The following is a 27874-nucleotide window of genomic DNA, read 5'->3' as shown; positions in this document are numbered from 1 at the left end:
TCATTCGGTCTGATTTGCATGGTGTCGCGGTCAGGTCGTTCTCGCGACACTTGGCTGTCTAGGGAAGGAGAGTTTAAGTTTTTTTTCACAGCTTGGTAGTTGTTGGTTCCGACAATTTTTCTCCTAAAACTGGCCCGGACTGTGATGTCTTTCCGGATTACTCTTTAACCCCCGCCGCTTCTTTTTCCGAGTGTAGCAGATTAGAAGAAAATGAGCTTCCTATTGTAAGTATTGGTCGGGTGATGTGCCTGACTCTGGCCCAGTTCGTCCATTCTTCCTGTTTTCGGTTCTACCTTTCTGGAAACTTTGGGCCTTGTAGGCCTCGGTTTCCTTTCTCCTCTTTCTTCATCCCCCACCCCCATGTCAATTTTCATCGCTATCGTCCTTAACCCTATTGCCGTTCTTTTCCATCTCTCGCCGCTTTCCCCTCATGTAACATTTGATGTTAGGTTGAAGATTTTCCTGTTGAAATGTTGTCTTTCACAATAAATGGTGAGGATATTATTATTTGAGCGGTCTATCCAACAAAGGGAGCCTCTGATGTACTTGGTACATCTTGTTGTCTGCAATCGGAAGTGGTGCATGTGAACATGGATTGCGGAAACAACTTAATAAGACTCATTTTTTTTACCCTGATTTTGAAGATGTGGAGCCTCTGAAGGCTAAGATTTTTGCTGTATTTCGTAATGGTGTAACTTAGTCAAGTCACTTCAACTAATTGCCTCAACTGCGAATACTTCACTTCTATTTTCTGATGGACATTAGCTGCGAACTGTGAGCATCTTGACCATTTTGGCTTGCCATCACCAGGACAAATAATTCTTCGGACGTTATCATATATTGGGGCAGCTGTGGCGTTCTTGTTATCATTACGTCTTTTGATTTCCATCTTCAGTGATTCTGTTTTCATTTGAACCAATTTTGTGTGGCTTCATCCTTCTCAGATGACCAGTATTCTGATAAATCCTGTTGTCATTGGCCTACTAGACCATGATATACAAACAACGACTGCAGATGCTGGAAACCAGATTCTGGATTAGTGGTGCTGGAAGAGCACAGCAGTTCAGGCAACATCCAAAGAGAAGCGAAATTGACCTTTTGGGCAAAAGCCCTTCATCAGGAATAAATCATAGGGCTGCTACTCTTGTTAGAGAGATGACTGATGATTTAATCCAAGTGTCACCACAGCTTAGATGAAGGGAGAGGTTGAGAAGCAGAGGCTTTCATGTTAACCTCACCTGCTGAGGGAATTAAAGCAATGAGAACAAACAAGGAATTTTGACTTCTCTATCTATCCAAGTACAGAATATTAAAATCAATTCATGTTGAGAAGCAAGAACCTCTGATTCCTATAACCCCAGAAATGACCAGGCTGAATTTCATTTCCTAACAACTAATGAAGGGCATTAATCATTGATTAGCTAAACAAGGGTTTTGTTACCTTTTCATTGGTGAACTATCTCCTGGCGGACAACTACTGAATACTGTATTTAAGTTTGTGTTGCTCCTCTTTGTGGGGTTCCAATAAATTATGAAATCTCTTCTGCGATTTTTTTTCAGGCTTTTTTTTTTGCAGCTACAAACCTTATCGGACCACTGAAATATGTGGCTTTGACATAATTTGAAGGTAGTAGCTGTTGTACTATTTGGGGTATGAATCATCCAGTTATTAGAACATCACTGCCTATTTTAGCTAATGTATTTATGATTATTTGCTTTATATCTGCACAGTCTCTTAGCTTTTTGAAAATGCCATCTTTTGACGGGAATCAGTTGAGGAGACCAGTGGTGATGCTGCTTCACTCCCAGGATACAGCTATTTTGGAAGGAGCCTCTTGCCACTCTTGGTGAAGATTATGAAACAAAATATCACAAGGATTGTTTGAACCAAACCATTTGGTTGAAGGACAAGCACTTTGAGGGCAAATGGAATAAAAGGTTTAAAGAGGTCAATTTGGATGAGGAAAGATGGTGTGGCGACAGTAAAACCTAAGTACCTTGGACTCTTTGCATTGAATGTTTGTTGACATTTTTGATATACTATAGTTAACGGAAAAACACATGGACATGAGATATGTACTTGCAGACATGGTCATTTCACTGATTCAGTGGGATGTTTTGTTCCTTTGGAAGTGAGTCAAACTTTTTTCCTGGTGTATTGCAACCATTTTTTGAATGCACCAACTTGAGTAAGAGTCTCAAATATAATTAGAAACCTTGAGAATCTATTGTAATAAGTTCCTGTTTACATTTTTTTTTCAAAGTTTATCTTGCAACATGCAACAATGGGATGGTCACAATGAACCATTGAAGAAAACATTGATCTGTTGTGCTTAGGTTTGAAAGGCACTAATTGTGACCCTCCAGGTTCACATTTGTCCCGTGATATTGCCTGTCTCTTTTGTAACACTTAATGTTAGTTGACAGCTGTACATTTGGCTCAGTTTGTGACACTTGAATGAAATGACAGAGTATGTTGATCAAATGATTAAGTACCAATCGCATTTCAGAAATGAATTTCAGGAATTGAAACAATGTTTTCCAGGTGTTTGTGGGAAATTTATTCCCTGTCCCTTGGTGTTGTTAAGGTGACAGTGAACTGCTGCAGTCCATGTGCTGTAGGTTGGCCCGCAATGCCTGTAGGGAGGGAATTTCCAGGATTTCGATCCGATGACCCTGAAGGAGCAGCCGCACATTTCCAAGACAGGATTGTGAGTAGTGGGAGGTGAATTTGGAGATGGTGTTCCCATACATCTACTGCCCTTGTCCTTCTAGATCAGTGATTCTCAACTGTTTTTTTGGCCATGAACCCCAGCAGCTCTTTTCAGGTTCCAGGGCCCCCATTCAAACGGATACAATACTAACAGACACAAACAGAAAATCATTTCTTATTGAACACCAAGAAAACTTGAATGTTCGGACGTACTGGACAAAAGTTAAAAAAGACTAGGCCTGATGTTTAATTTCAGGCAATGAGATCCTTGAGCTTGGTGCGTTTCTGCAAGTTTCATGATATTGGGCTCCAAATTAGATAGTGACAGTCAGATTTCACTTGTTGCAATGTCAATTCTGTTCCCGGATTTTGTCAAGGAAACTACCTTGCAGATTCCACTTTCAACGAGAGATATTGAAGGAAAGGATAAAAAAGACCGAGCAAGCCATGCTGATCTTTGGATAATGAAGTATGGTGATAATGAATGAGCGAAACCTTGATTGAATACGTTGACCCAGTGCAGTCTGATTCGTGACTAACTCTGCAGTCATGCTGTGTGGCAGGAGCTTAAGCAATTAATTTACTAGGTGTCCCAAATTCAAAAGGTTTGTTGGAAAGATATTATCAAGAGGAGGGAAACTATTGACTTCAATGAAAGTGGTTGCTTGGGTATTTCATCTGTTCGGTTACGCTGGCCCCACAAAAACCATTGAGTTTCCCTCCTCACAGTTTTCAGTCTGTGGCCCTCTTCAAATGTGCCAGAGCCCCATATGGCCCCCTTTGCCATCATCTAGAACAGCCATTCTCAGTATGGTGGAAACTTGATTATCCGAATCAGATGGGGGGGGTGTTTGGGGTACACCCCTCTGTAGAACTCCAGAGAAAGGGTGAGAGGTCAGTCATTTGGACATTGTGCCTGTTTAATCACTGTGAACAAAAGACGTGATCACTGTTGGAAACACGTCTTCGAGTAATCGAATTTCGGATAATTGGATAATTCAGACAATAGAGGTTCCCCTGTAGTGGGTTTGGAATGTGCTGTCCAAGGACCTCTGATTTTCTGCAGTGTACATCCTACTGCTGAGTGTTGATGGTGGAGAAAATGAAGGACCGTCAAGCTACTTTGTCCTGAATGGTGTCGAGCATCTTGAGTGTTGTTGGAATTGCACTCATCCGTCGTACGTCTGACATGCGCCTTTATAGATAAGTGTATTTTCTTCAGTCATCAGGTTTGAGAACTTGCATACACAACAGATAAAATTACAGGAGACTTCAAAAAGACCTTAAAAGCTTGTCTGCAGTTAACAGATCTGTTTGAAAAAGTGAAAATTTCATTTTCTCACTGACAACCACTCTTCCACGCCAAAAAAAAGTATTTTGTGTGAAGAATCGCTGGTGATGAATGATTTCCTTGCATTTCAGTGGGAATCGAAGTAACAGAACTTTCAAACCAAAGAAGAACATTCCGGAAGGTTCCCATCAATATGAGCTGCTGAAGCATGCTGAAGCAACCTTGGGAAGCGGTAACCTTCGTCAAGCTGTCATATTACCAGAAGGCGAGGATCTAAATGAATGGATTGCCGTCAATAGTAAGTGTCTGAAACTTTGAATTTTACCTGTCTGTCTGCCCTTTTCTGAAATATTGAGTCCAGAGATCATATTGCACACCTGTGGACCCAGTGGGACTTGAACCCTGCTCTCCTGATGGAGAGGTAGGGTCACTATAATTGCACTCTGACATTCCCTGCCCTACTTTTTCATCACTGTCATTGCCCCATATCACCTGCCTGAGTCATCACCTCTGGAATGCTCTTGACAAAGCACTTTTTTAAGGCTTTCATTAACACCTATCACTTTGAACAATCTTCTTACCTTCTTAATTAAGCATTTGGATGTCAACCTCTCTTGTGCAGTGTTCTTGGGACATTGGATGAGATTAACTACTTGTAAACAGAAAGCATCTTTGTTTTCTATCTTACTGTTTCCCACATATGGCTCAAATTTGGCACTCAAGATGTATATTGTGCAAGGACGTGACTTTTTCTTGCAAAGGCTGTAAGAAAAACGTGGTGAAGATGAAGTTTAACAGTTACGAAACTGAGACTTCCAAAAACCCATGTTTGTTATTTCCTTTATAAACTTCTGTAGAATTCAAACAATGCTTCAACTTTTTTTTAATGCTGGTCACCCTTTTTTCCTGTTATAAAACAGTACCTGAGCAATCTTTATCAGATTCTTTTTCCATATTCTGTATTTATTTTCCATCCCCTAGTTTCCATTTTTAAAAGGAGTATTTGTTTAATTGTTCTGAAAGAGTAAATCTGTTTCCTTGAATTAAGGGTCAAAATTTTCCTATCCTCAGATTGTTGGAGACCAGACATATGGCTGTCAGGTCCCTGCAGAAGTACTTGTGTGGATCCACATGGGAATTTCATGGCAAGTTTTATCTTGTGATGATACATTCTAATGTTTCCTGGGTCCCTCTGTGAAAGCCTGTAAGTCGAAGCTGAAGTGTGAGACTACAGACACTTTGTAGTGACTCAGGAAGTTTTGATTGGCCACTTCAGGAACTAGACAACAATATCAGAAGTGACCCAGCTTGACTCTCACACTCTTTCTTCTTCCCCTTCTCCTCCTTTCCAACAGACCACCCCATATTCCCCAATCATCACCAGCAGCAGTCTGACCAATGAGCACTTATTGTTAGTATTGATAACATGACCACCTTATTTTAAATGTTAGTTTTTATGTCAAGAGGTGCTAAAATGGACCAGGGCCTGAAATGTAATCAAAGTTTGATAACATCAGCATGGCCTCCAAACTAAAGTAGAAATGAATATTTAATTGTTTCTGGTTCTTTTATTTTCAGCTGTAGACTTCTTCAACCAAATCAACATGCTGTATGGAACAATAACAGAGTTTTGTACAGAACAAAGCTGTTCTGTTATGTCAGCAGGACCAAGGTAGGGAAGATTCTATGCACACAGAACAAAATTTTCTGAAAAATGATGAGATAAAATAAGGTTGATGGTGACAACGTGCTGGAAGTATCTGTTAGACTCCAAAATGCTTCCAGGTGTCATGATGAAATGTTTTGCAAGCCCAAACATGTCTTTCAATTTAATGACTAAAAAGTGAATAAGGACTTCAAATTTACACCTGGAAATTTCAAAAGCATCTTGTAAATTAACTACGATTAGTGTTGATTTTATGTTAAATGTTCAAATTCCAAAACTAATTCTAATAGTTGTCATTTATTGGCCGTCTCCTGCTCACGCTTTGTAATAAGTCATAATAGTTGTACTAGGGACCAAAATTTTTTTTATTTGACAATTCCTTCCTTCCTTTATCTTTGCCCACCTTCCACCAAAGAGCTTTTACAGAAGCATCGCAGTTTTCATGTTGTTAGATAGTCTCTGTCCACTGGGTCAACTTATGTTACACAAGGCATGGTCTCAATTAATCTTGGAGCTGCTGCGTATGAAGCACTACCTGTCAATTTAGATTACAGAGAATAGCCATGTAGTTGTAAACTGGAGGGATTTCTCATTGTTCAGCAGTCTGCATTAATTGGATTTGCGGACATTGATCTTCCTGTTTTCTATCTGTCTATTTAATCAGAACAGCATAAAACACAGGAACTCACATCTCCAAGACCCTGATAAGTAATGTGGTTTTGAGGCAGTTTCGTAGAACTGAAGTAAGTTTATCTTAATTTAAATAGTGATTCCTTTTGAACTCTAATGCAGACAGGAAAAGACCATTTCTTTCAAAATCTCACTTTAATTTTTATCCCTCATTTGCAAACGATCTTTGTTGCCACATTCATGTTCTGATGTTGCACCAAATGGAAACAAGCTTTTTCCTATTTTTCTTCCTTCAAGCTGTGGAATCCTACAGTACAAAGATGGGCCCTATGGCCCAAACTGGTCAATACCAGCCAAAATGTCCATCCATGCTAAACCCATTTCCTTGCATTTGGCTGATGTCCTTCAAGTCCTTTCCAATCCATGTGTTTATCCAAATACCTTTTAACTGTTGTTAGTGTATCCACCTCAACCGCTTCCACTTGCAGCTCATTCCATTTGTGTGCCACCCTCTGTGTTAAAAAAAAATGGTCCCTAAGGTTCCCTTTTATTCTTTCCCCTCTAACCTTAAATTGATGCCCTCTACCCCTCGAATTCCCCAACCCTGGCTAAAATTCTGAGTGCATTCACCCTATCCATGCCCCTCCTGACTATAAACATCTCCACCAGGTACCCCATCATTCTCCTGCGCTCCAAAGAGAGAAGTCCCAGCTTGTCAAACCTCTCCTTAGAACTCAGACCATTGAGTCCAGGCAACACCTTTACAAATTTCTTCTGCGGTCCTTCCAGTTTAATAAAATCTTTCCTATAACAAGGAACACAAACTGAACACAATACTGTGTACAACACCTTGTATACATAACTTCCCAACTTCTATTCTCAGTGCCCTGACTGATGAGGGCCAGTGTGCCAAAAATCTCCTTCACTGCCCTATCTACCTGTGACTCCTCTTTCAGAGAACTGTGAACCAGAACTCCAAGGTGCCTCTGTTCCACTCCACTCCTTAAGGCCCTACCATTCACCATGAAACTCCTACCTTGATTTGATTTTCCAAAATGCAAGACCTCACTCTTAGATATATTAAATTCCATTTGCCATTTCTTGGTCTACTTCACCAGCTGATCGAGGTACTGCTGCAATATTTGAAAACCTACCTCGCTGTCCGTGTTACCGCCTTTTTTTGGTGTGATCAGCAAACTTGCTAATTATGCCCTGTACATTCTCATTCAAATCATTGAGATAGGTAACCGACAGCAATGGGCCCAGCACTGACCCCTGAGGTACTCCACCATATACAGGCCTCCAGTCTGACCAGCATCCTTCCCACCATCAAGTCAATTGTGTATCCAATTTGCCAGCTTGCCCTGGATTCCATGCAATTTAATTTTCCAGGACAGCCTACTATGTGAAACCTTATCAAAGGCATTACATGTACCGCGATGCCCTCATCAACCTTTCTGGTCACTTCAGCAAAGAACCATAAGAAATTTGTCAGGCATGATCTCCCACTCTCAAAACCATGCTGATTATTCTTGATCAAACCATGTCTTTCCAAATGCATGTATATCTTATCCCTCAGAATCTTCTCAAGTAACTTACCCACCACAGATATTAGGCATACTCGTCTATTGTTCCTAGGCTTCTCTTAACAGCTCTTCTTGAATAATGGCACAAGATTCGCTACTCCTTCAGTCTTCTGGGACCTTACCTGTGGCTATCGATGATGCAAATGTATCAGCAAAGGCCCCTGCAAATTCTTCCCTAGCCTCTTGCAATGTTCTTGGATATGTTTGGTCATGACCAGGAGATTTATCCACCTTCATACATCTGCTGTGATATGGACTGCCTCCAAGATATCACCACTACCTTCCCCAAGTTCCCAAGTCTTAATGGTAAACAAGGAGAAATATTCTTTGAGAACCTCACCCATCTCCTGCAGTTCTACACATACATGTCCACTTTGGTCCTTGAGGGGCCCTATTTTCTCTCTCTAGTTATTCTTTTTCCTTTAATTTATTCAAAGTACCTCTTTGGATTACCTGAATTTTCTCACCCAAGGCTTTCTCACAACCCCCCTTTTGCCCTTCTGATTTACCCCCCCCCCTTTTGCCCTTCTGATTTCCTTCAGTCAACTTATCTATTTTCTGTTTACCTCCAGGAATTCCCTTGAACCCAGCTGCCTGTACCTGAGTCACACCTCTTTTGTACTGCTCAATATCTCATCACCCAGGGTTCCCTATTCCTGCCAACATTGCCCTTCACCCTCACAGGAACATATAGGTATTGAACTCTATCTATCTCGCTTTTAAAATCTTCCCACTTGCCAGAGGTCCCTTTGTCTGCAAACAAACTCCAGTCGAATTCCATCAAAATTCGCCTTGCCCCAATTTAGGACTTGAGCCTGTGGGCCAGTTTTGTTTTTCTCCATAACTATTTAAAGATTAACAGAACGATGGTCACTGGTCCCAAAGTGCTCCCCCACTGTTGCCTCAGTCACCTTTCCTGTCCTATTTCCTAAGAGTAGGTTGAGTTTTGTCCCTTCCCGAGTAGGATCCTCTACTCAGGTGACTCTAGGTGGAGTTTGCACATTCTCCCTATGTCTGCGTGGGTTTCCTCCAGGTGCTCCGGTTTCCTCCCACAATCCAAAGATGTGCAGGTTAGATGAATTGGCCATGCTAAATTGCCTGTAGTGTTAGGTTAAGGGGTAAATATAGGGAATGTGTCTGGGTGGATTGTGCTTTGGCGGGTTGGTGTGAAGGGCCTGTTTCCACACTGTAAGTAATCTAATCTAATACTGCTTGAGGTAACTTTGCTGAATGCAGTTAACAAATTCCATGCCATCTAAGCCCTTAATGCTCTGGCAGTCCCAGTCTATGTTAGAAAAATTAAAATTCCCTATTACGAACACCCTGTTGCTCCTGCAAGTCTCCCCAGTCTCCCTACATATTTGTTCCTCTAATACCCCTTGCCTATTTGAAAATCGATAGTACAACCCCATGAAGGTCACCATCGCTGCCTTATTCCTTAGCTGCACCCACAAAGTCACACTGGATGAACCTTCAGTTATTTCACCTCTTATTACTGCTGTGATACTCTCCTTCATAAAAAAATGCAACTCTCCCCTCTCCTCTTTCCACCCTCTGTCCCGCTTAAAGCACCTGTACCCTGGCACATTAAGCTGCCGATCAGGACCCTCCATTAAGCCATCTTGCATAATGGCTATAATATCCCAGACCCACATACCTATCCATACCCTGAATTCTTCAGCATTACCTGTTAGTCCCCTTACAATTTAATCCAAAAGGCATTCTATGCTCCCTGTCGTGTTCTAGCTGACCTATCTCTTCAACTTACTATTTCTGATTACTGTATATCCCTTGAACCTCCTTGCTGTTGAGGAAACCAATCCCCCTGCCCATCAAGATTAAACCCCCTCTTGCAACACGAGCAAACCTGGCCGCCACGGTATTGGTTCTCCCTCCAGCTCAGGTGCAACACCTTCCTCTGGAACAGGTCATCTCTGCCCCAGAAAAGATCCCAGTGATAGAAAAATCTGAATCCCTACCCCTTTTTTTAGCCACACATTCATCTGCCATATCCTCCTGTTCTTACCCTCACTGGCTTGTGGCACAGGAAGTCATCCAGAAATTATCACCAACAATGTCCTGGTTTTTAACTTTTTTCCTTGCTCTTTATAATCACTGTGCAGGACCTCATTCCTATTTCTACCTCTCAGTTGTGCCAACATGCACAATGACTTTTGGCTACTCTTCCTCTCCCTTGAAACCATTCTGCAGCCTCTCTTGAGACATCTAGGACCCTGACACCTGGAAGGCAATACACCATTCTGGATTCTGGTTTATGGCCACAGAATCAATCTCCTATTTGTACCCCTAAATATCGAGTCTCCGATCAGTTAGGTCTGGTTTACCTTTATCCTCTCTCGCTGTGCCCCAGAGCCAGTCATGGTGCCATTAATGTGGCGGCTGCTGCTTTCTCCGAACAGTCGTTTTCCCTCCCCTTGTTTTCAAGGGGAATGGCCACAGGGATTCCTGCACTCTATCTATTCCCTTTGCTTTTCCTGGTGGTCACCAACTCTGCCTGCACCTTAGGTGTGACCACCTCACTAAAACTCTTTTATCTATGAAATGCTCAGTATCTCATATGATCCTGAGTACATCCAGATCCAGCTCCCTAACACAGTCTCCTAGGAGGTGCAGCTGGGTGCACTTCTCACAGATGTTGTCATCAGGGATAATGGAAGTCTCCCTGTGCTCCAACATCCTGCAGTAGCAACATGTGCGTATCCCCTCTCCAGGCTGGCAATGATTCAGGGTTTATTTTTCAGTTTACTAAACTTTCCTCTGTAAATCAGTTTCCCATCTTAATGCCCAGACAGGCACCCCTGCAGCCATAGCCAGGCACCCAGTGGTGATCACCATGATGTACTGTGGCACCCTACAAATCTGAATGGTGTTTGTTTCCCTTTCACCTTGTTCTGAATAGTCTCTCCCTCCCAGTCCAACTCTAAATAGTGTTCCACTATCACAGTCTTGGAAGAAACAGTTGTTTTTGTTTTACTTCAGACATGAAGTCTAGTATTTTGAATTTCTATTTATTTTCTTGGCCTTTTTCTGCCATTCTGATTGCATTGACTCTCGTGGAATAAAGTTCTATTTCTCAGAAACTGGTTGGGATATCTGGTCGGCAAGGACGGGTTGAACCAAAAGCTCTGTTTCCATGCTGTACATCTCTATGACTCTGTGACTGGCCTAACTGCTGTCTCACCTGCTGTAAAACTGAAAAGGACAATTTAAAGGACTTTACCTGGACTTTTTGCTGAACCACTGCCCTCCAAAGCCCTATGTCTTAGTCTGCCACAACAAATTTAGCAATAGCACGTTTCGCTACCACTCAATGTTTTGTTTCAGTTAAAGGAGGAGGAAAGTTGGGTGGCTGGTGAAGTGTCCTCCTTTGGGTAGTGATGACTGCGCAGATGCAAATCTTCACACTGACAGCCAATCTGCTTTGTCACAGTCATCTGCTAGTCCAAAAGTATGGCTTTAATTTTGAGATCATGTTGTACCAAGCCCTGTACTTCCTGTTGAGTGATAATAGTTTGTCCACACATAGTCTCTTCTTTGTTGTCCTTCATATGTGTCAACTTTGAGCAATTCATCCTGTCAGCCTTCTAAGCTCCAGGGAATACAATTCCATTTTCTAATGTCTGCTTGTAATTTCACCCTTGGCGTTCTTGGAAACATATGCCATAATCTCCAACTCTAGAACATCTTTCACAGAATATAATGTCCAGAACTGATAACAATGCTTGGTTCTCTGTCTTCATCACCCAAGATAGTTTGCACGAGTGAAAGACCTACAATACTTGTATTTCATGGGTGCAATGACTTGAACACTTCCGATCAGATTAGATTAGATTAGATTACCTACAGTGTGGAAACAGGCCCTTCGGCCCAACAAGTCCACACCGACCCGCCAAAGCGCACCCAGAACCATTTCCCTATATTTACTCCTGCACCTAACACTACGGGCAATTTAGCGTAGTCAATTCACCTAACCTGCACATTTTTGAAGTGTGGGAGGAAACCAGAGCACCCGGAGGAAACCCACGCAGACACGGGGAGAATGTGCAAACTCCACACAGTCAATTGCCTGAGGCGGGAAATGAACCCGGGTCTCTGGCGCTGTGAGGCAACAGTGCTAACCGCAGTGCCACCGTGCCGCCCGCCATCTAGAACGTACCCCCTCAAATGGTTGGTTGTTCTACTGATATCTGGAGAAGTAGAACTGTTCAAATATGGTTTTCTTCCAGCAGTAGAATCGTAGAGATACATAACATGGAAACAGTCCCTTTGGTACAACTTGTCCATGCCAACCAGATAACCTAAATAAATCTAGTCCCATTTGCCAACATTTGGCCAATATTCTTCTAAACCCTTCCTATTCACATAGATACCTTTTAAGTGTTGTAATCATACCAGCTTTCCCGACTTCCTTTGGCAGCTCATTGCATACCAGTGCAAAAAGGTTGCCTCTTGATCTGTTTTTTTTTAATCTTTCACCCCCCTCACCTTAAACCTATGCCCTTGAGTTTCCCCAGGTAAAAGACCTTAGCTACTCATCCTATTCATGCCCCTCATGATTTTATAAACCTGTATAAGGTCACCTCTTAGCTTCCAATGCTGCAGGTAAAATAACCCCAGTCTCGCCCATTGCTCAAACCCTCCAACCCCGGCAACGTCCTTGTAAATCTTTTGTGAACCCTTTCTGTTCACAACATCCTATAGCAGGGAGACCACAATTGCATACAATATTCCAAAAATGGCCTAGCTGATGTGGCTGTACAGGACATGACCTCCCAACTCGTGCACTCCATGAAGGCAAGAATATGTAAGACTGATAAGTGTTTTTTGTCTGTGATCGCTTGAAATTTACTATATAAAGAATTAAACTAAAAATGGAAATCTACAAAAACCATACATTTAAGTATCAGTAACAAAGATCTCCGTTAGTGGGTAGTTAAAGTTAAATTAAGCTTGGTCACATTTGTAACTAACTTTTAACCTGAGGCAAGAATAAAAGGTGGTAATTTTGTAAACAAGAACCAAACCATGAAGACATGTAAGTTAATAGCGAATTGCGTAATAGATTGCCAGTGAGTCATGTGGAGCAGAGGTCAGCTTGATATATAAATGAGAAATTTTATTTCTGTGTCTCGCTCACTTAAATCCATGTTGAATAGTAAAGGTCATGTGAATTTTCAGAAGAGAAGCTTTTGGAAAATGAAATGCTGTATTCGAAATGAGTCTTGATATTAGATTCAACAACCCTGTTGTGAAAGTAGTGTGAAAACCAGAGTCTTGATGATCCAATCAGTTTCTGATGGTCTCAACTGCAAACAGTATGGACCGTGCTTTGAAATTTGTTTAGATGTTTTTAGATCCCAAATTTGAAACCATTCTTTTATGTGATTGCATGAGAAAGGATGCAGAGGAGATTGACCATATCTTATCTTATGTGCTTTGGAACTTTTCCGCTGTTCACAAAAACTTGTTTTCCTTCGAGTAGCAAAAACGGAGGGTGGACTTGATTGAGGGGCTTAAGTAGGGGGAGATCGGAAAGAAAGTGTTCCCCTTTGTAGGATAATCCACAGTCAGGGTGCATAGATTTGAGACAAAGGCCGCGAGGTTCAGAGGGATTTCAAGAGGATGATGGGGACCAGGAACTCCATTCTCTGAAAGAGTGGTAGAGGAGTGAGCCATCGTAGGGTTAAAGTCTTTCGGTGATCTCTTGGAACTCATGAGGCTGTGAATCACGTTATGGAAAATGAGATTGTGGTGGGCAGGTGTGAGGTGTTAGGTGATTGGGAATGCAACAAGCCAAAGGACATATTTCTGGATTTTAATGTTGCACAGAACCTGAGATGCAACTTAGAAGTATGCATTCAGAAAGCAAATTTTTACTGCAATTTATTTCATGAGGCATTTCTGGAATGTGAGACATGACTGAGATCTGTCCACAAACATGTTACACAAATAGCCCCATGGTGATTGAATGATCTAACGTTGTTAGAAAGTGCAGTTTTTTTCATGCATGTGGAAGACATGTTAACACTTATCGTTTACATTTTGATAATGCTCCAGTAAAAGAGTTCATAATTGTACAGACTGTTTTTCTTTTATTTGGTAAATGCAGTGTGTAATCAAAAAGAAGCTAAAAGCATTTTTGGGTATTTTAATCATGATCACATTAGTTTCACACTTCATTGTATCTTGACTTACTCTTTTCCCTTTCATCTTTGCCCCTTTTCATCAGGTAATTTGATTCTATCGACTGGGATATGACTGTTGTGGTCCATTGATTTACTTGATAGCTCTCTCTTATATTCTACGCTTAACATGTGTTCCTAGATGTTGAAATTCATAGTAGAATACATTCCACTTCAACAAGTAACCATGTTGGATGTCAGGGGTTGGTTTAAATTGAAAACCAAATGAATGTAATGTACATTCACCTCAAAAAAAAAATTAAAACTTCCTTAAGCTCACAGAAGATTGAAATGATTTCAATTCATACATTATCTGTTCACATTTTTAGTTATCCTCAATTCGAGTGCCTTTTTCCTCTTGCTTTGATTCCAGAACTTGTTTCTCTGAGTTAATTTCTTCCTTAAATAACACACGTCTACGTTATAGAACAAAGTTGGGAGTAAATATCTGGTAAACGGGGAGTAATGGAAAAGAGAGTTGAATATTTCTCAGTAGTACATGATAGTCCAGTTGATCATCTGATTTGTCTTGTGCTGTTTGATTCTTTTCCAACCTTTTCTTTCAGTCACAATTGTTAAATGCTTTGGCAAATTATAACTGTTGTGCAATGTTTCAAGTATCAATTAAATAGATGTAAATGGAAGATTTTTTGCCATCTTTATTAACACTGAGGACATTTGTTACAGATATGAATACCATTGGGCTGATGGCACAAACATTAAAAAACCAATTAAGTGTTCTGCTCCAAAATACATTGATTACCTGATGACATGGGTACAGGACCAGCTTGATGATGAGACCCTCTTTCCTTCTAAAATAGGTGAGCCATTTTGTTTCATCTGCGTAGGAAAAGTGAGCAATGATCATTGCATTCTCCTTGAAATAAGCAATCAGTAGTACCAGAAAATAGTTTTACATTTTTGGTTGGCACGACACTTGCTCTCTTGTGCCACGATTAGCCACGTGTCTGACATATCTCTTCTCCATCCCGTTTCCCCTGTCTGGAATGTGAAGCAGCTCATCCACTTATGATTAGAAACTACAGTTGTTTCGTTCCATTGTCCTCACAAATAAAATCATATCAGCTGACTAAAAGGCAAAGCTTCTGGCTGATTAAATTCTCTCAGTTTGAATTTATGAGCTTTGAGTTTTAATTGGTGAACTTGACATTTAAGACTGCAAGAGGAAACATCTTTCCTGGGAGAAGGGAAGGGGGCAGAATAGAAAAGTACTCGTGGTAGGAGACTCGATAATTAGGGGAATCGACAGGAGATTTTGTGGTCAGGATCAGGATTCCCGGAAGGTTTGTTGACTCCCTCGTGCCAGGGTCCGGGACGTCTCCAATCGGTTCTAAAGTGGAGGGCGAACAGCCAGAAATCGCGTTACATATTGGCACTAATGATATAGCCAGAAAAAGGACTGAGAATATAAAAAGTGATTTCAGGGAGTTAGGATGGAAGCTGCAAAGCAGGATGAACAGAGTAGTGTTCTCTAGTTTACTACCGGTGCCATGAGATTGCGAGGTGAGGAACAGGGAGAGGGCACAGCTTAACACGTGGCTGCGCAGGTGGTGTAGGAGGGAGGGCTTCAGATATGTAATAATTGGGAAGCCTTCTGGGACCTGCACAAGAAGGATGGGTTGCATCTGAACTGGAAGGGGACCAATGTCCTGGGTGGAAGGTTTGCTCGAGTAGTTCGAGAAGGTTTAAACTAGTATGGCAGCGGGGTGGGAACCTGGGCTATATACCGGAGGTGAGAGTTGATGCAGATGAGGCAATAGCAAGAGGTAGACCAGCTAGTGGGAAGGATTTTCCTGGGAAGGAACCAAGTGATCAGTTAAGGTGTGTTTGCGTTAACGCAAGGAGTATCAGGAATAAAAGTGAGGAACTTAGACCATAGTACCTGGTGCTATGATGTTGTGGCCATAACAGAGACATAGGTTTTTCAGGGGCAGGAATGGTTGCAAGATGTTCCAGGGTTTAGAGCATTTAAAAAGAACAGGGAGTGGGGAAAAAAGAGGAGGGGATGTAGCACTACTAATCAGAGAGGGTATCGCAGCTGCAGAAGCTTCCATTGTCAAGCAAGATCTGTCTACTGAGTCAGTATGGGTGGAAATTAGGAACAACAAGGGAGCAGTCACCTCGTTACGCCCCCCAATAGCAGCAGGGAGATTGAAGAAAGCATAGGTCGGCAGATTTTGGAAAAGTGTGGAGGTAGGAGGGTTGTTGTAAGGGGTGACTTTAACTTTCCCAATATTGATTGGAACCTCCTTCGAGCAGAAGATTTGAATGGAGCTGTTTTTATAAGGTGTTTCAAGAGGGTTTCCTAACTCCTCATGTTGACAGGCCGACGAGGGGAGAGGCCATTCTAGGCTTGGTGCTCTGAAATGAGCCGGGGCAGGTATCAGATCTTGTGGTGGGAGAGCATTTTGATGATTGTGACCACAACTGCCTCACATTCTTGATAGCTATGGAGAAGGAGAGGATTGAACAAAATGGGAGGGTATTTAATTGGGGAAGAAGAAACGATGATGCGATTAGACATGAGTTAGGAAGCCTGGACTGGGAGCAATTGTTCCTTGGTAAAGGCACGATAGACATGTGGAGACTGTTTAATGAACAGTTGTTGTGAATGATGAATAAATATGTCTCTCTGAGACCGGCAAGAGGGGGTAAGATAAAGGAACCTTGGATGACAAGAGCGGTGGAGTGTCTGGTCAAAAGGAAAAAGGTAGTTTACATAAGGTGGAGGAAGCTAGGGTCAAGCTCAGCTCTAGAGGATTACAGGTAGGCGAGGAAGGAGCTCAAAAATGGTCTAGGGAGAGCCAGGCACGGGCACGAGAAAGGCTTGGCAGAATGGATTAGGGAGAACACAAAGGCATTTTACTGTTATGTGAGGAATAAGAGAATGGTCAAAGAAAGAGTAGGGCTGATCAGGGATAGCATAAGAAACTTGTATTGGAGTCTGAGGAAGTAGGGGAAGCCCGAAATGAGGTTTTGCTTCTGGCTTCATGAAAGAAATGAACTTTGTAGTGAATGAAACCTTTGAAGAGCAGGTGTGCATGCTGGAATGGATAGAGATAAAGGAAGCTGATGTGCTGAAAATTTTGTCAAACATTAATATTGACAAGTCGCCAGGCCCAGACCAGATTTGTCCTCTGCTGCTTTGGGAAACGAGAAATGCAATTGCTTCGCCACTTGCGAAGATCTTTGCATCCTCGCTCTCCACTGGAGTCGTACCTGAGGACTGGAGAGAGGCAAATGTAATTCCTCTTTTCAAGAAAGGAAATAGGGAAATCCCCGGCAATTACAGACCAGTAAGTCTCACGTCTGTCGTCTACAAGGTGTTGGAAAGGATTCTGAGGGATAGGTTTCATGACCATCTGGAAGAGCATGGCTTGATTAAATGCAGTCAACACGGCTTTGCGAGGGGTAGGTCATGCCTCACCAACCTTATCGAGTTCTTTGAGGATGTGACTAGAAAGGTTGATGAGGATCTAGCTGTGGATGTGGTGTATATAGACTTCAGCAAGGCATTTGATAAGGTTCTCCATGGTAGGCTCATTCAGAAGGTCAGGAGGAATGGGATACAGGGGAACTTCGCTGTCTGGATACAGAATTGGCTGGTGAACAGAAGACAGCGAATGGTAGTAGATGAAGAATATTCTGCCAGGAAGTCAGTAGTGAGTGGTGTTCCACAGGGCTCTGTCCTTGGGCCTCTACTGTTTGTAATTTTTATTAATGACTTGGATGAGGGTATTGAAGGATGGGTCAGCAAGTTTACAGATGACACAAAGGTTGGAGGTGTCGTTGACAGTATAGAGGGCTGTTGTCGGCTGCAGTGGGACATTGACAGGATGCAGAGACGGGCTGAGAGGTGGCAGATGGAGTTCAACCTGGATAACTGCAAGGTGATGCATTTTGGAAGGTCAAATTTGAAAGCTGAGTGCAGGATTAAGGATAGGATTCTTGGCAGTGTGGATGCACAGAGGGATCTTGGTATGCAAACGCATAGATCACTTAAAATGGCCACCCAAGTGGACAGGGTTGTTAAGGAAGCATATGGTGTTTTGGCTTTCATTAACGGGGGATTGAGTTTAAGAGTTGTGAGATCTTGTTGCAGCTCTATAAAACTTTGGTTACACTGCACTTGGAATACTGAGTCCAGTTCTGGTCGCCCTATTATAAGAAAGACGTGGATGCTTTGGAGAGGGTTCAGAGAAGGTTTAGCAGGATGCTGCCTGGACTGGAGGGCTTATCTTATGAAGAGAGGTTGACTGAGCTTGGACTTTTTTCATTGGAGAAGAGGAGGAGAAGAGGGGACCTAATTGAGGTATACAAGATAATGAGAGGCATAGATAGAGTTGATAGCCAGAGACTGTTTCCCAGGGCAGAAATGGCTAACACGAGGGGTCATAGTTTTAAGCTGGTTGGAGGAAAGTACAGAGGGGATGTCAGAGGCGGGTTCTCTACACAGAGGGTTGTGAGAGCATGGAATGCGTTTCCAGCAGCAGCTGTGGAAGCAAGGTCATTGGGGACATTGAAGAGACAGCTGGACATGAATATGGTCACAGAAATTTGAGGTTGCATACATGAGGATCAATGGTCAGCACAACATTGTGGGCTGAAGGGCCTGTTCTGTGCTGTACTGTTGTATGTTCTATGATGGTCTTGTTCCATTCTTCTCCCTGGTCACCCACGAACTGCAGTTTTTGTTCAAGTTGTGATGCCTCTTCAAGTTGATTTTTAGCATTAACTATTAAAATGTACAGTTGATTTTATAAATCTGAATCTTTGAAGCTTTTCCATGTTATAATTCATGATAACTGTTACATTGCAGGAGTGCCCTTCCCTAAAAATTTCATGTCTGTGGCCAAGACCATTCTTAAGCGTCTCTTCAGGGTTTACGCTCATATTTATCACCAGCATTTCGACTCTGTGATGCAGCTTCAGGAAGAGGCCCATCTTAATACTTCCTTCAAGCACTTCATATTTTTTGTTCAGGTAGTATGCTCTGCGTCACATTTCAGTGCACCCTTTATATTGCTGACCCTCAGGAATTTAAATATTAATGTGTATTACATTTCATCTGTTGTGTATGCAATCTAGTCACCAGTTTGAGCATTTGTTAATGTTATGCAAATTGCACAAGTTGAGGAAGTATAACATCATAATGAATTCCAGGATGAATTTCAGATCTGGAATCAGTACGCCTCAGGGTTTCCTTGTCCAATGTAGCATGAACTCTTCCCGTTCACCTTTTCTATTCTCTATATTGACCTTATTTTACCCCCCCCCCCCCCGCTATCTGCACTTCTGCATCGAACTTGTTAAATTTGAGAATGCTTGCAGTACAGATCTAATATCGAGACAGAATGCTGATGACTTCAATGGTGTTCCTCATTGTGTCCTTGTTTCCAAAATACAGTTGTATTAGACAGCAAGATGATTGACATCGTTGACTAAATTGAGGAAGACATGAAAATAGCTCTTTCCTGGAATCAACAAAGCCTAAACTAAATTTGTGCATGATAATGACTATAGGAAGGCTTCTATTTCCTCTAGGTGATGAGTTTGTTTATGTTTTAATGTGCACACACACAACTGCATCACATGCTGCAGTTAGTAATGCGCCATTTCTACATTAAACTATCCCAAGAAACACACAAAATCGGAGCTGTAGTCAACCATTCAGCCCTTAAAGCCTGCTTCACCATTCATTGTAATCATATCTGATCATCCAAATCTTCTCTTCTCCCGATATCCTTTGATGTCTTTAGCCCCAAGTGCTTTATCCAAATCCTTGAAATTGTGCAGTGTTTTGGCCTTGACTGTTTTTTGTGGTATCGAATACAATGACTAACCACTCGGTAAATAAATTTCTCAGCTTAGTCTTCAGTTTCCCACCAGCTGCAAAAATTGGGAACATCCTTCCTCCATCTGTGCTGTCCAATCCTATTAGGAATTTATCATTTTCTGTGAGATCCACTTCCACACCCTCAGTTCCTCCTGCTTTTAACTCCAGTAGATATAATCCTACCCGATTCAACCCTTCCCCATACGTCAGTCGTGCGATCCTACAATACACCTTTTGCTGCCCTCAGATAATGAGACCAAAACTCTGCACAGTATTCCAGATATGGCCTTACCAAGGTACTTGAAGTTGTAGCATAATTTCACTGCTCCAGAAGTGAAATTCTCTTGTTTTGAAGTCCAACATTGCATTTGCTGCAATGATCATTTGGTGAATCTGCATGCGTGTTTTCAATGACTGGTGGATGAGAACACCCAGTTCTAAGCGCATTCCCTCAAACAATTTCTAGCCATTCAAATAATAATGCACCTTGGTGCCAATGTAGGTCACCTCACATTTATCCACGTTATACTGCTTCCTCCTCACAACTCACCCTCCCACCCAATTTTGTGTCATTTGCAAATTTGGAGAGAGTACATTTATTTCCTTCTTCTAAATATTAATATGTATTATGAATAGCAGGGCCTTAGCATTGGTCCTGCAGTCCCCCATGAGTCACTGCCTGCTATTTGTAAAAAGACTTGTTTAGTCTTCCTCTTTTTGTTTCTTGCCTGCCAACTAGTTTTCTGTTGACCTGAATGCACTGACCCAATTGCATGAGCTTCAATTTGACATGGTAACATCTTCCATAGTACCTGTACTGACAACCTCGAAGAATTCCAGTAGACCTGTCGAGCAGTTTTCCCTCTCTTATATGTATGCTGACTCTGACCGATCTTACCATTGCAATCCAAGTGCACAGCTATTAAACCTATGACAATGGACTCTTGTAATTTTCCCCATTGCCGATGTCAGGATGACTGGTCTATAATTCTTATTTTACTCTTAGCCTCCCTCTCTTTCTTAAAATAGAGGAGCTGCATTAGCTACCCTCTAATCTGTAGGAAGTCTTTGAGTCCAAAAAATCTTGGAAGATGACCACCAATGCATGCGTTATTTCTAGGGGCACTTTTTTTTGGAATATAGATTATCACACCCTGGATTGGCTGCCTATCCCATCAATTTCCCCAAAGCTATTTTCCTACTAGTATAAATTTCCTTCACTACCACCTCCTCATCATTAAATGCTTTGTTTCATATTTCTGGTCTGTTATTTGTGTCTTCCTTTGTGAACACAGACAAAAGTAGGTATTCGTTTGGTCAGTATTTTTTTTGTTCTCTGTTACAAATTGTATGGTTATGTTTATGATTGTATGGTTATCTACATTTTGTATTTACCAATCTCTTTCTTGTCATGTTCCTGTAGAAACTTTGACAGTCGGTTTTTAACATACCCACAAATTCATTCTTGGACTCAATTTTCTCATTTGGAATGAATACTTTTGTCCTCCTTTTCTGAATTCTGAACTCTACTCGTCAACTTGTTTTTGTTTTAGAATCAATTTGTACGCCTCTTCTTTGGATCTAATACGGTGTCTGGTTTCCCATGGTTTATCCAGATTTGCCTTTTTTACTTCTGTGCTTGGCATGAGTGAACAATTGTTGCACTTCACTTGGGCTCTTTGAATGTTTGCCATTGCTTTTGCATCACTATCTGTTTATGTCAACACCTCATGCCATCCCAATTTTCTCCATTTACAGTGAGAATCCTAGTCTCAAAATCAACTGCATAGCTGTCCAAATTAATCAATCCTATTATGATCACTCATCCCAAAAGGGCCTTGTACAATCAGTTTGCCAAGTATTTCTTTCTCATTACACTACCAAGTCGAGGATGACCTTTTTACTAGGTGGTTTCTCAGTGTATTGGTCCAAAAAAACCATCATGTAAAGACTCCCAAGAAGTCCTCCTCTATGGTATTGTAACTAATTTGCTTTGCTTAGATATATGGAGTTTAAAGACACCCATAATTACATATATAAGTTTATTGGATGCATCTCTATAGACAACTGCCCCCAAAAATTGTTGCCCTTAGCATTTCTCAGTTCTCTCCATAAAGAAGCCTCACTAACATCTTGTACAACCTCAACATAACATCCCAACCCGTATACTCAAAGGTTTGAGCATTGAAGGCAAGTGTGTTAACTTCCTTCTTAACCACCCTATTTATGACACCGACTTCAAAGAATTATGCATCTGAATCCCTAGGGGTCTCTGTTCTACAACACGACCCAAGACCCTGCTTTTATATAAGTCCTGCCCTTGTTTTGTATTTGGGTAAAACAAATCTTACATTAAAATAAATTAAACTCTATCTACCACACATCAGCCCTTTGACCCAATTGATCAAGATCTTTTTAATCTCAGATGACCTTCACTGTCACTGCATGACCAATTTTGTTATCATCTGCAAACTTAGTAACCGTACCTTCTACATTCTCATATAAATCATTTGTATAAATGACAAATAAAAGTGGACCTTGCACCAATCCCTGTGGAACATCACTGATCACAGGACTCCAGCCTAGAAAGCAACCGTCCAACTCTCTCTGTTCTTGACTTTAATTCCCCTTCCTTTGACTTCCTGGTTCCCATTCCCATGCCATTTAACACCTCCCAACTACACTCTTGCTATTATTCTATACGTCAGTTCCTTTTCTGCTCAGATGTAACTCATCCAGTTTGACTGCTCCACATCCTGCAGAACCAGTCCTCATTCCTCCGGAATCTGAAACGGTCCCCTGCGGACCATCTCTTCAATCACATATTTATCTGATGTATCCTGCTATTTTGACTTTGACTAACACATGACACTGGTAGTAATCCTGAGATCACTACCTTAGAGATTCTACTTTTTCCCAATTTACTTCCTGACTCCCATTTTTCTTTTCTTGGGGTGTATGTTTTTTTTCTTTTGTAACTGATATGATGTATACCAAGACCACTGTTTACTCTGCCCCTCCAGAATGTTCTGCAGCTGCTCTGAGACACCTTTGACACCAACATCAGGGAAGCAACATACCATGAACAAAAACAGAAATTGTTGGAAAACTCAGCAGATTTGGCAGCATCTGTGGGGAGAAAACAGAATTAACATTTTGGGTCCAATGATCCTCCTTCGGTTCAGTTCTGGAGGGTCACTCGATGTGAAACATTGCCTCTGCATTCTCTCCACCGATGTTGCCAGACCTGCTGAACTTTTGTAGCAATTTCTGTTTTTGTTTGACTTCCAGCATCTGCATTTTTTGTTGTTGTTTAGTGAGCCAATATACTGTACAAGAGTCTTATTTGCAGGCAAAGAAACCTCTGTCTATTCTTTTTACAATTGAATCCCATGTAAGTATTGCATTCCCACATTTGTTATTTGTCCTATTATATGCAGCAGAGTCAACCATGTTGCTCTGATTTTGAATGTTGCTCCTTTCCCCTGAAAGGCCATTCCTGTCAACAGTATCAAAAGTGGTATATATGTTTCGTAGGGGAACAGCCAAGACATTCGTGCACTGCCTGTCTGGTTCTGTTGCTCAACCTAGTGGTTACCCATTTGCTTCCTGCCTGTGGAGTCTGAGCCTGTGATGAGACTACCACCACCACAACCTTCTTTCCTCCCCCCCCCCCCCTTTCCAATATAGATGCTCCACAGGGCCCCCGCAGCCTCTTCAGCTCTAAAACGAAGGCTTCAGGAGACCTTTCTTGCAAGTAGGCTGGCTGTGTGGACTCAAACTGTGCCCAACCACCCACACCACAGATTTCCATGCTCTTGCCATGATTTGCCCCTTGAAATTAAATGTTTAAACATTTAAGAATAAGGAGTAAGCCATTCAGGACTGAGATGAGGAAGATTTTCATCATTCAAGAAAACCTGTGGAATTCTTTGCAACAGAAAGCTGTTGGGATATGTTCGTTAGATACATTCAAAAATGAGTTGGGAGTGGCCCTTGTGGCGAAAGGGATCAAGGGATATGGAGCGAAAGCGGGAGTGGGACACTGAAATTGTATGATCAGCCATCATCACATTGAATGGTGGCTCAGGCTGAAAGGCCAAATAGCCTACTCCTACACCTATTTTCTATGTTTTGGAAGATGCATTATTTTAAATACTTGTGGGCCCTTATTCACTGGTTATCTTTATTATGCTATGTAATTTTTACCAAGTATAAAAGGACCAAAGAAAATACAAAAAATACCTCTTCTCCTCTGCACAGAATTCCCACTGCTTTAAATTCCAAAAAGAAAACACACCCACTGGCTGTGTTCTGCCCTGACTGGTCTTGTGGAGCTTGTCAGTAGAGATGCATGAATACCAGAAGGAGTGTTCATCTATCCATTTTTCGCAATGTATATATTGAGCAAAAATATCCCTCTGCTGTTTTGGGGAAGTACTGTTTAGAACGTTACAGCCAGAATCTTTCTTAACTTGCTCTTTTTTAAACAATTTGACTTGGTTTGCTTTTAAAAGTTAAACTTCACTGTTAGAAACATCTTCTTCTGGATGTCGACATATCGCTGCATCTCAAAATTGCTTCCTCTGATGCAACAACAGCATTAGACAAGGATAATTTTCAAGTCAAAACAGACATTGCTGGAGAAATTCAGCAAATCTGGCAGCATCTGTGGGGAGAGAAAGAGTTCATGTTTCAGATTTGGTATGACTTGTGTAAAACTGACAGGAGCCAGTTAATGCTGGTTTCCACGCTTGTGAACGAACGGGCGAATGATCACTGATTCTGAGTGGAACAGATGGTGACAGTGTCCCCAGCAAAGGCCAAAGGGAGTACCAATGGTGGTGAAGGAGCAGTATAGTTGTGAACTAGTGTAGGTGCCAGGTGTTGAAATGAGAAAATTCCAGGTGTTAAAAGGACAAAATTAATCCATTGAGGAGGCGATGGCCGAATGGTATTATCACTAAGCTATTTAATCCAGAAACTCAGCTAATGTTCTGGGGACCCGGATTTGAATCCTGCCAGGGAGGACAGGAGAAGTTGAATTCAGAGAGAGAAAAAAAAACTGGAATTAATAATCTACTGATGACCAAGAAACCATTGCGGAAAAAACCATCTGGTTTACTAGTGTCGTTCAGGGAACGAAATCTGCCATCCTCTCCTGGTCTGGCCGATATGACTCCTGACCCACACCATGAGTTTGATTTTTCAATTGCTCTTTGAAGTGGCCAAGCAAGCCAATGAATTGTACTAATCACTACAAAGTCTCTTCAACGGCAGCTAAGTATTGGCGATAAATGCTGGCCAGCCCAATAATGCCCATAAACTATAAAGAAATTTTAAAAAACTCAGTAGAGAGCAAAGTCAATAAGGCACAATCTAAACACAGCAGGAGTGTTGTAATCAACTGAAGGATGGTGATTGTGTGATACAATTGTTGATCTTGAATTCCAAAAGCTGTGAAGTGGCGAAGTCTTTTAAAAAAAACCATTGTGTTCTTTCTCCAGCTTGCATTGAGCTTCATTGGAACAAGTTTTAGTTAAATGGGGTTATCAAATGAAGCATTTTGCTTGAAAGTGTCCTGAAGAGCCCAGGGATAAGTCTGTATAAATCTGTTCAGCCCACATAGAGCTTTGAGACTTGAGGAATCATTCATATTTTTGTTCCAATAGCATGTACTTCAGCTTTCAGTTGGTTTATTTCTGCTAAAAGTTTTGACAATCCATCTTGTTCTGACGAAGTTTTCTCTTCCCTTTCAGGAATTTAATTTGATTGACAGAAAAGAGCTTGCTCCACTCCAAGATCTAATTGAAAAGCTTGGATCAAAAGACAGATGAATGTTCTTCAAGAATTGATACCATTTTTACCACATCAGCGTGATCTTAGTGCTTCTCTTTTTCTACCTTCAAGATCCCCATTTCCTGCACATACACAGTATGATGTGTGATCATTGTGAGCATGCTCTGTGGAAAAATCCATTGTCTCTGTAATTGTTAAATAGTACTTCAATATTTAGGATGAATAACCTTTGGATAAACAAGTCAATAAGCTGTTGGTTCTGGCCAGATGTCAGTGTTCTAAAGACATTGCCAATCAGCCATGTTGAAAGATTCAAAGGTGCCCAAACATTCTACATGATCATTTCAAGGATATGGCAGTATTGATTTTGTTTTCCTCTAGGTGTGACTAGCAGACTTAGCAAAATGTGTTGGTTAAAGCATGCTAAAGACATTTAGGGAGGAGAAAACTATTGCTGCGTTAGTTTGATACTCAGAGTCTTGATGGATGGGTTTGTAGTTTGGATTCCTGGTTTCTGCATGCTCCATCTTCTTGTGCTTTTATTTGAGGAAACATGGAAAACTAATTTGATTCCTGTCCTCAAATTAAAAGCAAACTGGAACTTGTGCAGATTGAATGTATGTTTTGAATGGGTTGATTTGCAGTGTGACTGCAGGTTGTTCACGCTGCAAATAGACCAATTAATTGTAGACTAGTTAATTGTACACAGTCTCTAAATGTACTTCTTGGATTGAAAAGACAGTGGAAAAACTTTTGTACTTTGTTGATGCATACATATACATTTATACATTAATCTCTGATGATGTTAAAGAAGCTTTGATTGATTCAGTGGGACATGTTTTCCATGTCTTAGGCTGACAGTACAGCAATTTGAAGTTGAGAAATTTTCAAAATCTTTACTCTAAATTACTCTACTTAGGTTTCAGTTAATTGCTTCACAAGAGTGATGGGTTTTAAATTGAAGGCACATGTTCAAATTGTTTTGCTTGAAGAATGTTAGAGTAGGACAGTGACATACAAGAGAAAGTACCACTAGTTGGTGTTTTTTTTTACCCTCAAAAATTGCCTATGAAATACATGTACCGAGCTGTCAATATACTGTCTGTAACCAGCTGATGATTGTAAGAATTTACTGTTGTCATTTAAACGTTTTTCTATTGTTTGGTTTCTGACCATGCATTTTCTGAACCACTTTTTGGAATTTCTAAATCGCCGATCAGTTTGACTCTTGTGACTGTAATTTTGGATTATATCACAGAGCATGTACGATTGCATATTGTGAAAACTGTGTTGCCTTTATTTCTTATGTTATTAGATGCACTTTGGGGACTGTGCCCAGTTGCCTTAACTAGACTACTTTTTCAAAACTTGGTCAGTCATGCTTTAATATTGAATATTTTTTTTAATGTTTTTACACACAAGGTGAATAAGAAACTTTGCAGCAGGATATAACTTTTTAACCTGTGATTGCATAATAGCAATAGTCATGGGGCAAGGGTTTTTTTTTAAGAATCTAGCAATAATGTGCTTTAAGTGAATGGCATTTTTTTTATATTTTTAAATATCATTGTCCGAATATGGGTGACTACTGAAAATAACCACCTGCTAGGTCTAAGCATTTTAAATTGTATTTTGCTGCGGTCAAAGCTCTGGAATAGTTTCCCTGTTTAATGGCTGAGAAGAATTGAACAGTCTTGGCATTTAAGTCACTTGCATTCTTATTATCAAATATTGCTGTTAGTTCTTTTCTGTTGAGCACAATAAAAAAGTTGAGGAGGTTTACAACTGAACTCCAAGTTTGAAGTACAAGTTGAGTGAAATTTTGTTAATGTTAGGATCCTCTTAATTTCAAAAGCCAGGACGAATTCCAATTTTTCAATCATAATGTATCCAATGAACTATCCTGTACAAAAGCTTCCTTCAACTTTGGTTATTATCATTGTGACCATGTTCTCCGTGTGGTCATTTCATATCATGTAGGATTGAGAACTGGAATTAAACTGTCCATTATGCAACTGAAGAGGCATACAATGGAATTACAAGAGTTCAGAATGAATTTAAGGGTGGGAGAATTTATCTTATCTGACCAATTCGAGATCAACAATGATTGTTCACTTTATGAATGAATA

The 27874-nt window shown here is 41.1% G+C and overlaps 1 protein-coding gene across 1 annotated transcript; it reads left to right on the top strand.

The window, feature by feature from the left end:
* The first annotated feature begins 37 nt into the window (after nucleotides 1-37).
* Nucleotides 38-27548, top strand: LOC132836932 (MOB kinase activator 1A). The gene is made up of 6 exons (XM_060856510.1): nucleotides 38-224; nucleotides 4136-4302; nucleotides 5583-5676; nucleotides 14777-14910; nucleotides 18930-19093; nucleotides 25706-27548. The coding sequence occupies exons 1-6, from the start codon at nucleotides 211-213 to the stop codon at nucleotides 25781-25783; spliced, it is 651 nt and encodes a 216-aa protein (XP_060712493.1). The 5' UTR covers nucleotides 38-210; the 3' UTR covers nucleotides 25784-27548.
* Nucleotides 27549-27874: the final 326 nt, after the last annotated feature.

This window comes from Hemiscyllium ocellatum, chromosome 48 (genome assembly GCF_020745735.1).
Source record: "Hemiscyllium ocellatum isolate sHemOce1 chromosome 48, sHemOce1.pat.X.cur, whole genome shotgun sequence".
Taxonomy (NCBI): Eukaryota; Metazoa; Chordata; class Chondrichthyes; order Orectolobiformes; family Hemiscylliidae; genus Hemiscyllium; species Hemiscyllium ocellatum.
The sequence above is the reverse complement of the archived record's forward strand: the minus strand, read 5'-3'. Positions and strand labels throughout refer to the sequence as shown.

Bases quoted from the DNA above. Each gene is read 5' to 3' on its own strand.
- LOC132836932 (XM_060856510.1), top strand. The intron at 4,303-5,582 runs GTAAGTGTCTGA...TTTTATTTTCAG, and splicing joins TGAATGGATTGCCGTCAATA to CTGTAGACTTCTTCAACCAA. The intron at 14,911-18,929 runs GTGAGCCATTTT...GTTACATTGCAG, and splicing joins CCTCTTTCCTTCTAAAATAG to GAGTGCCCTTCCCTAAAAAT.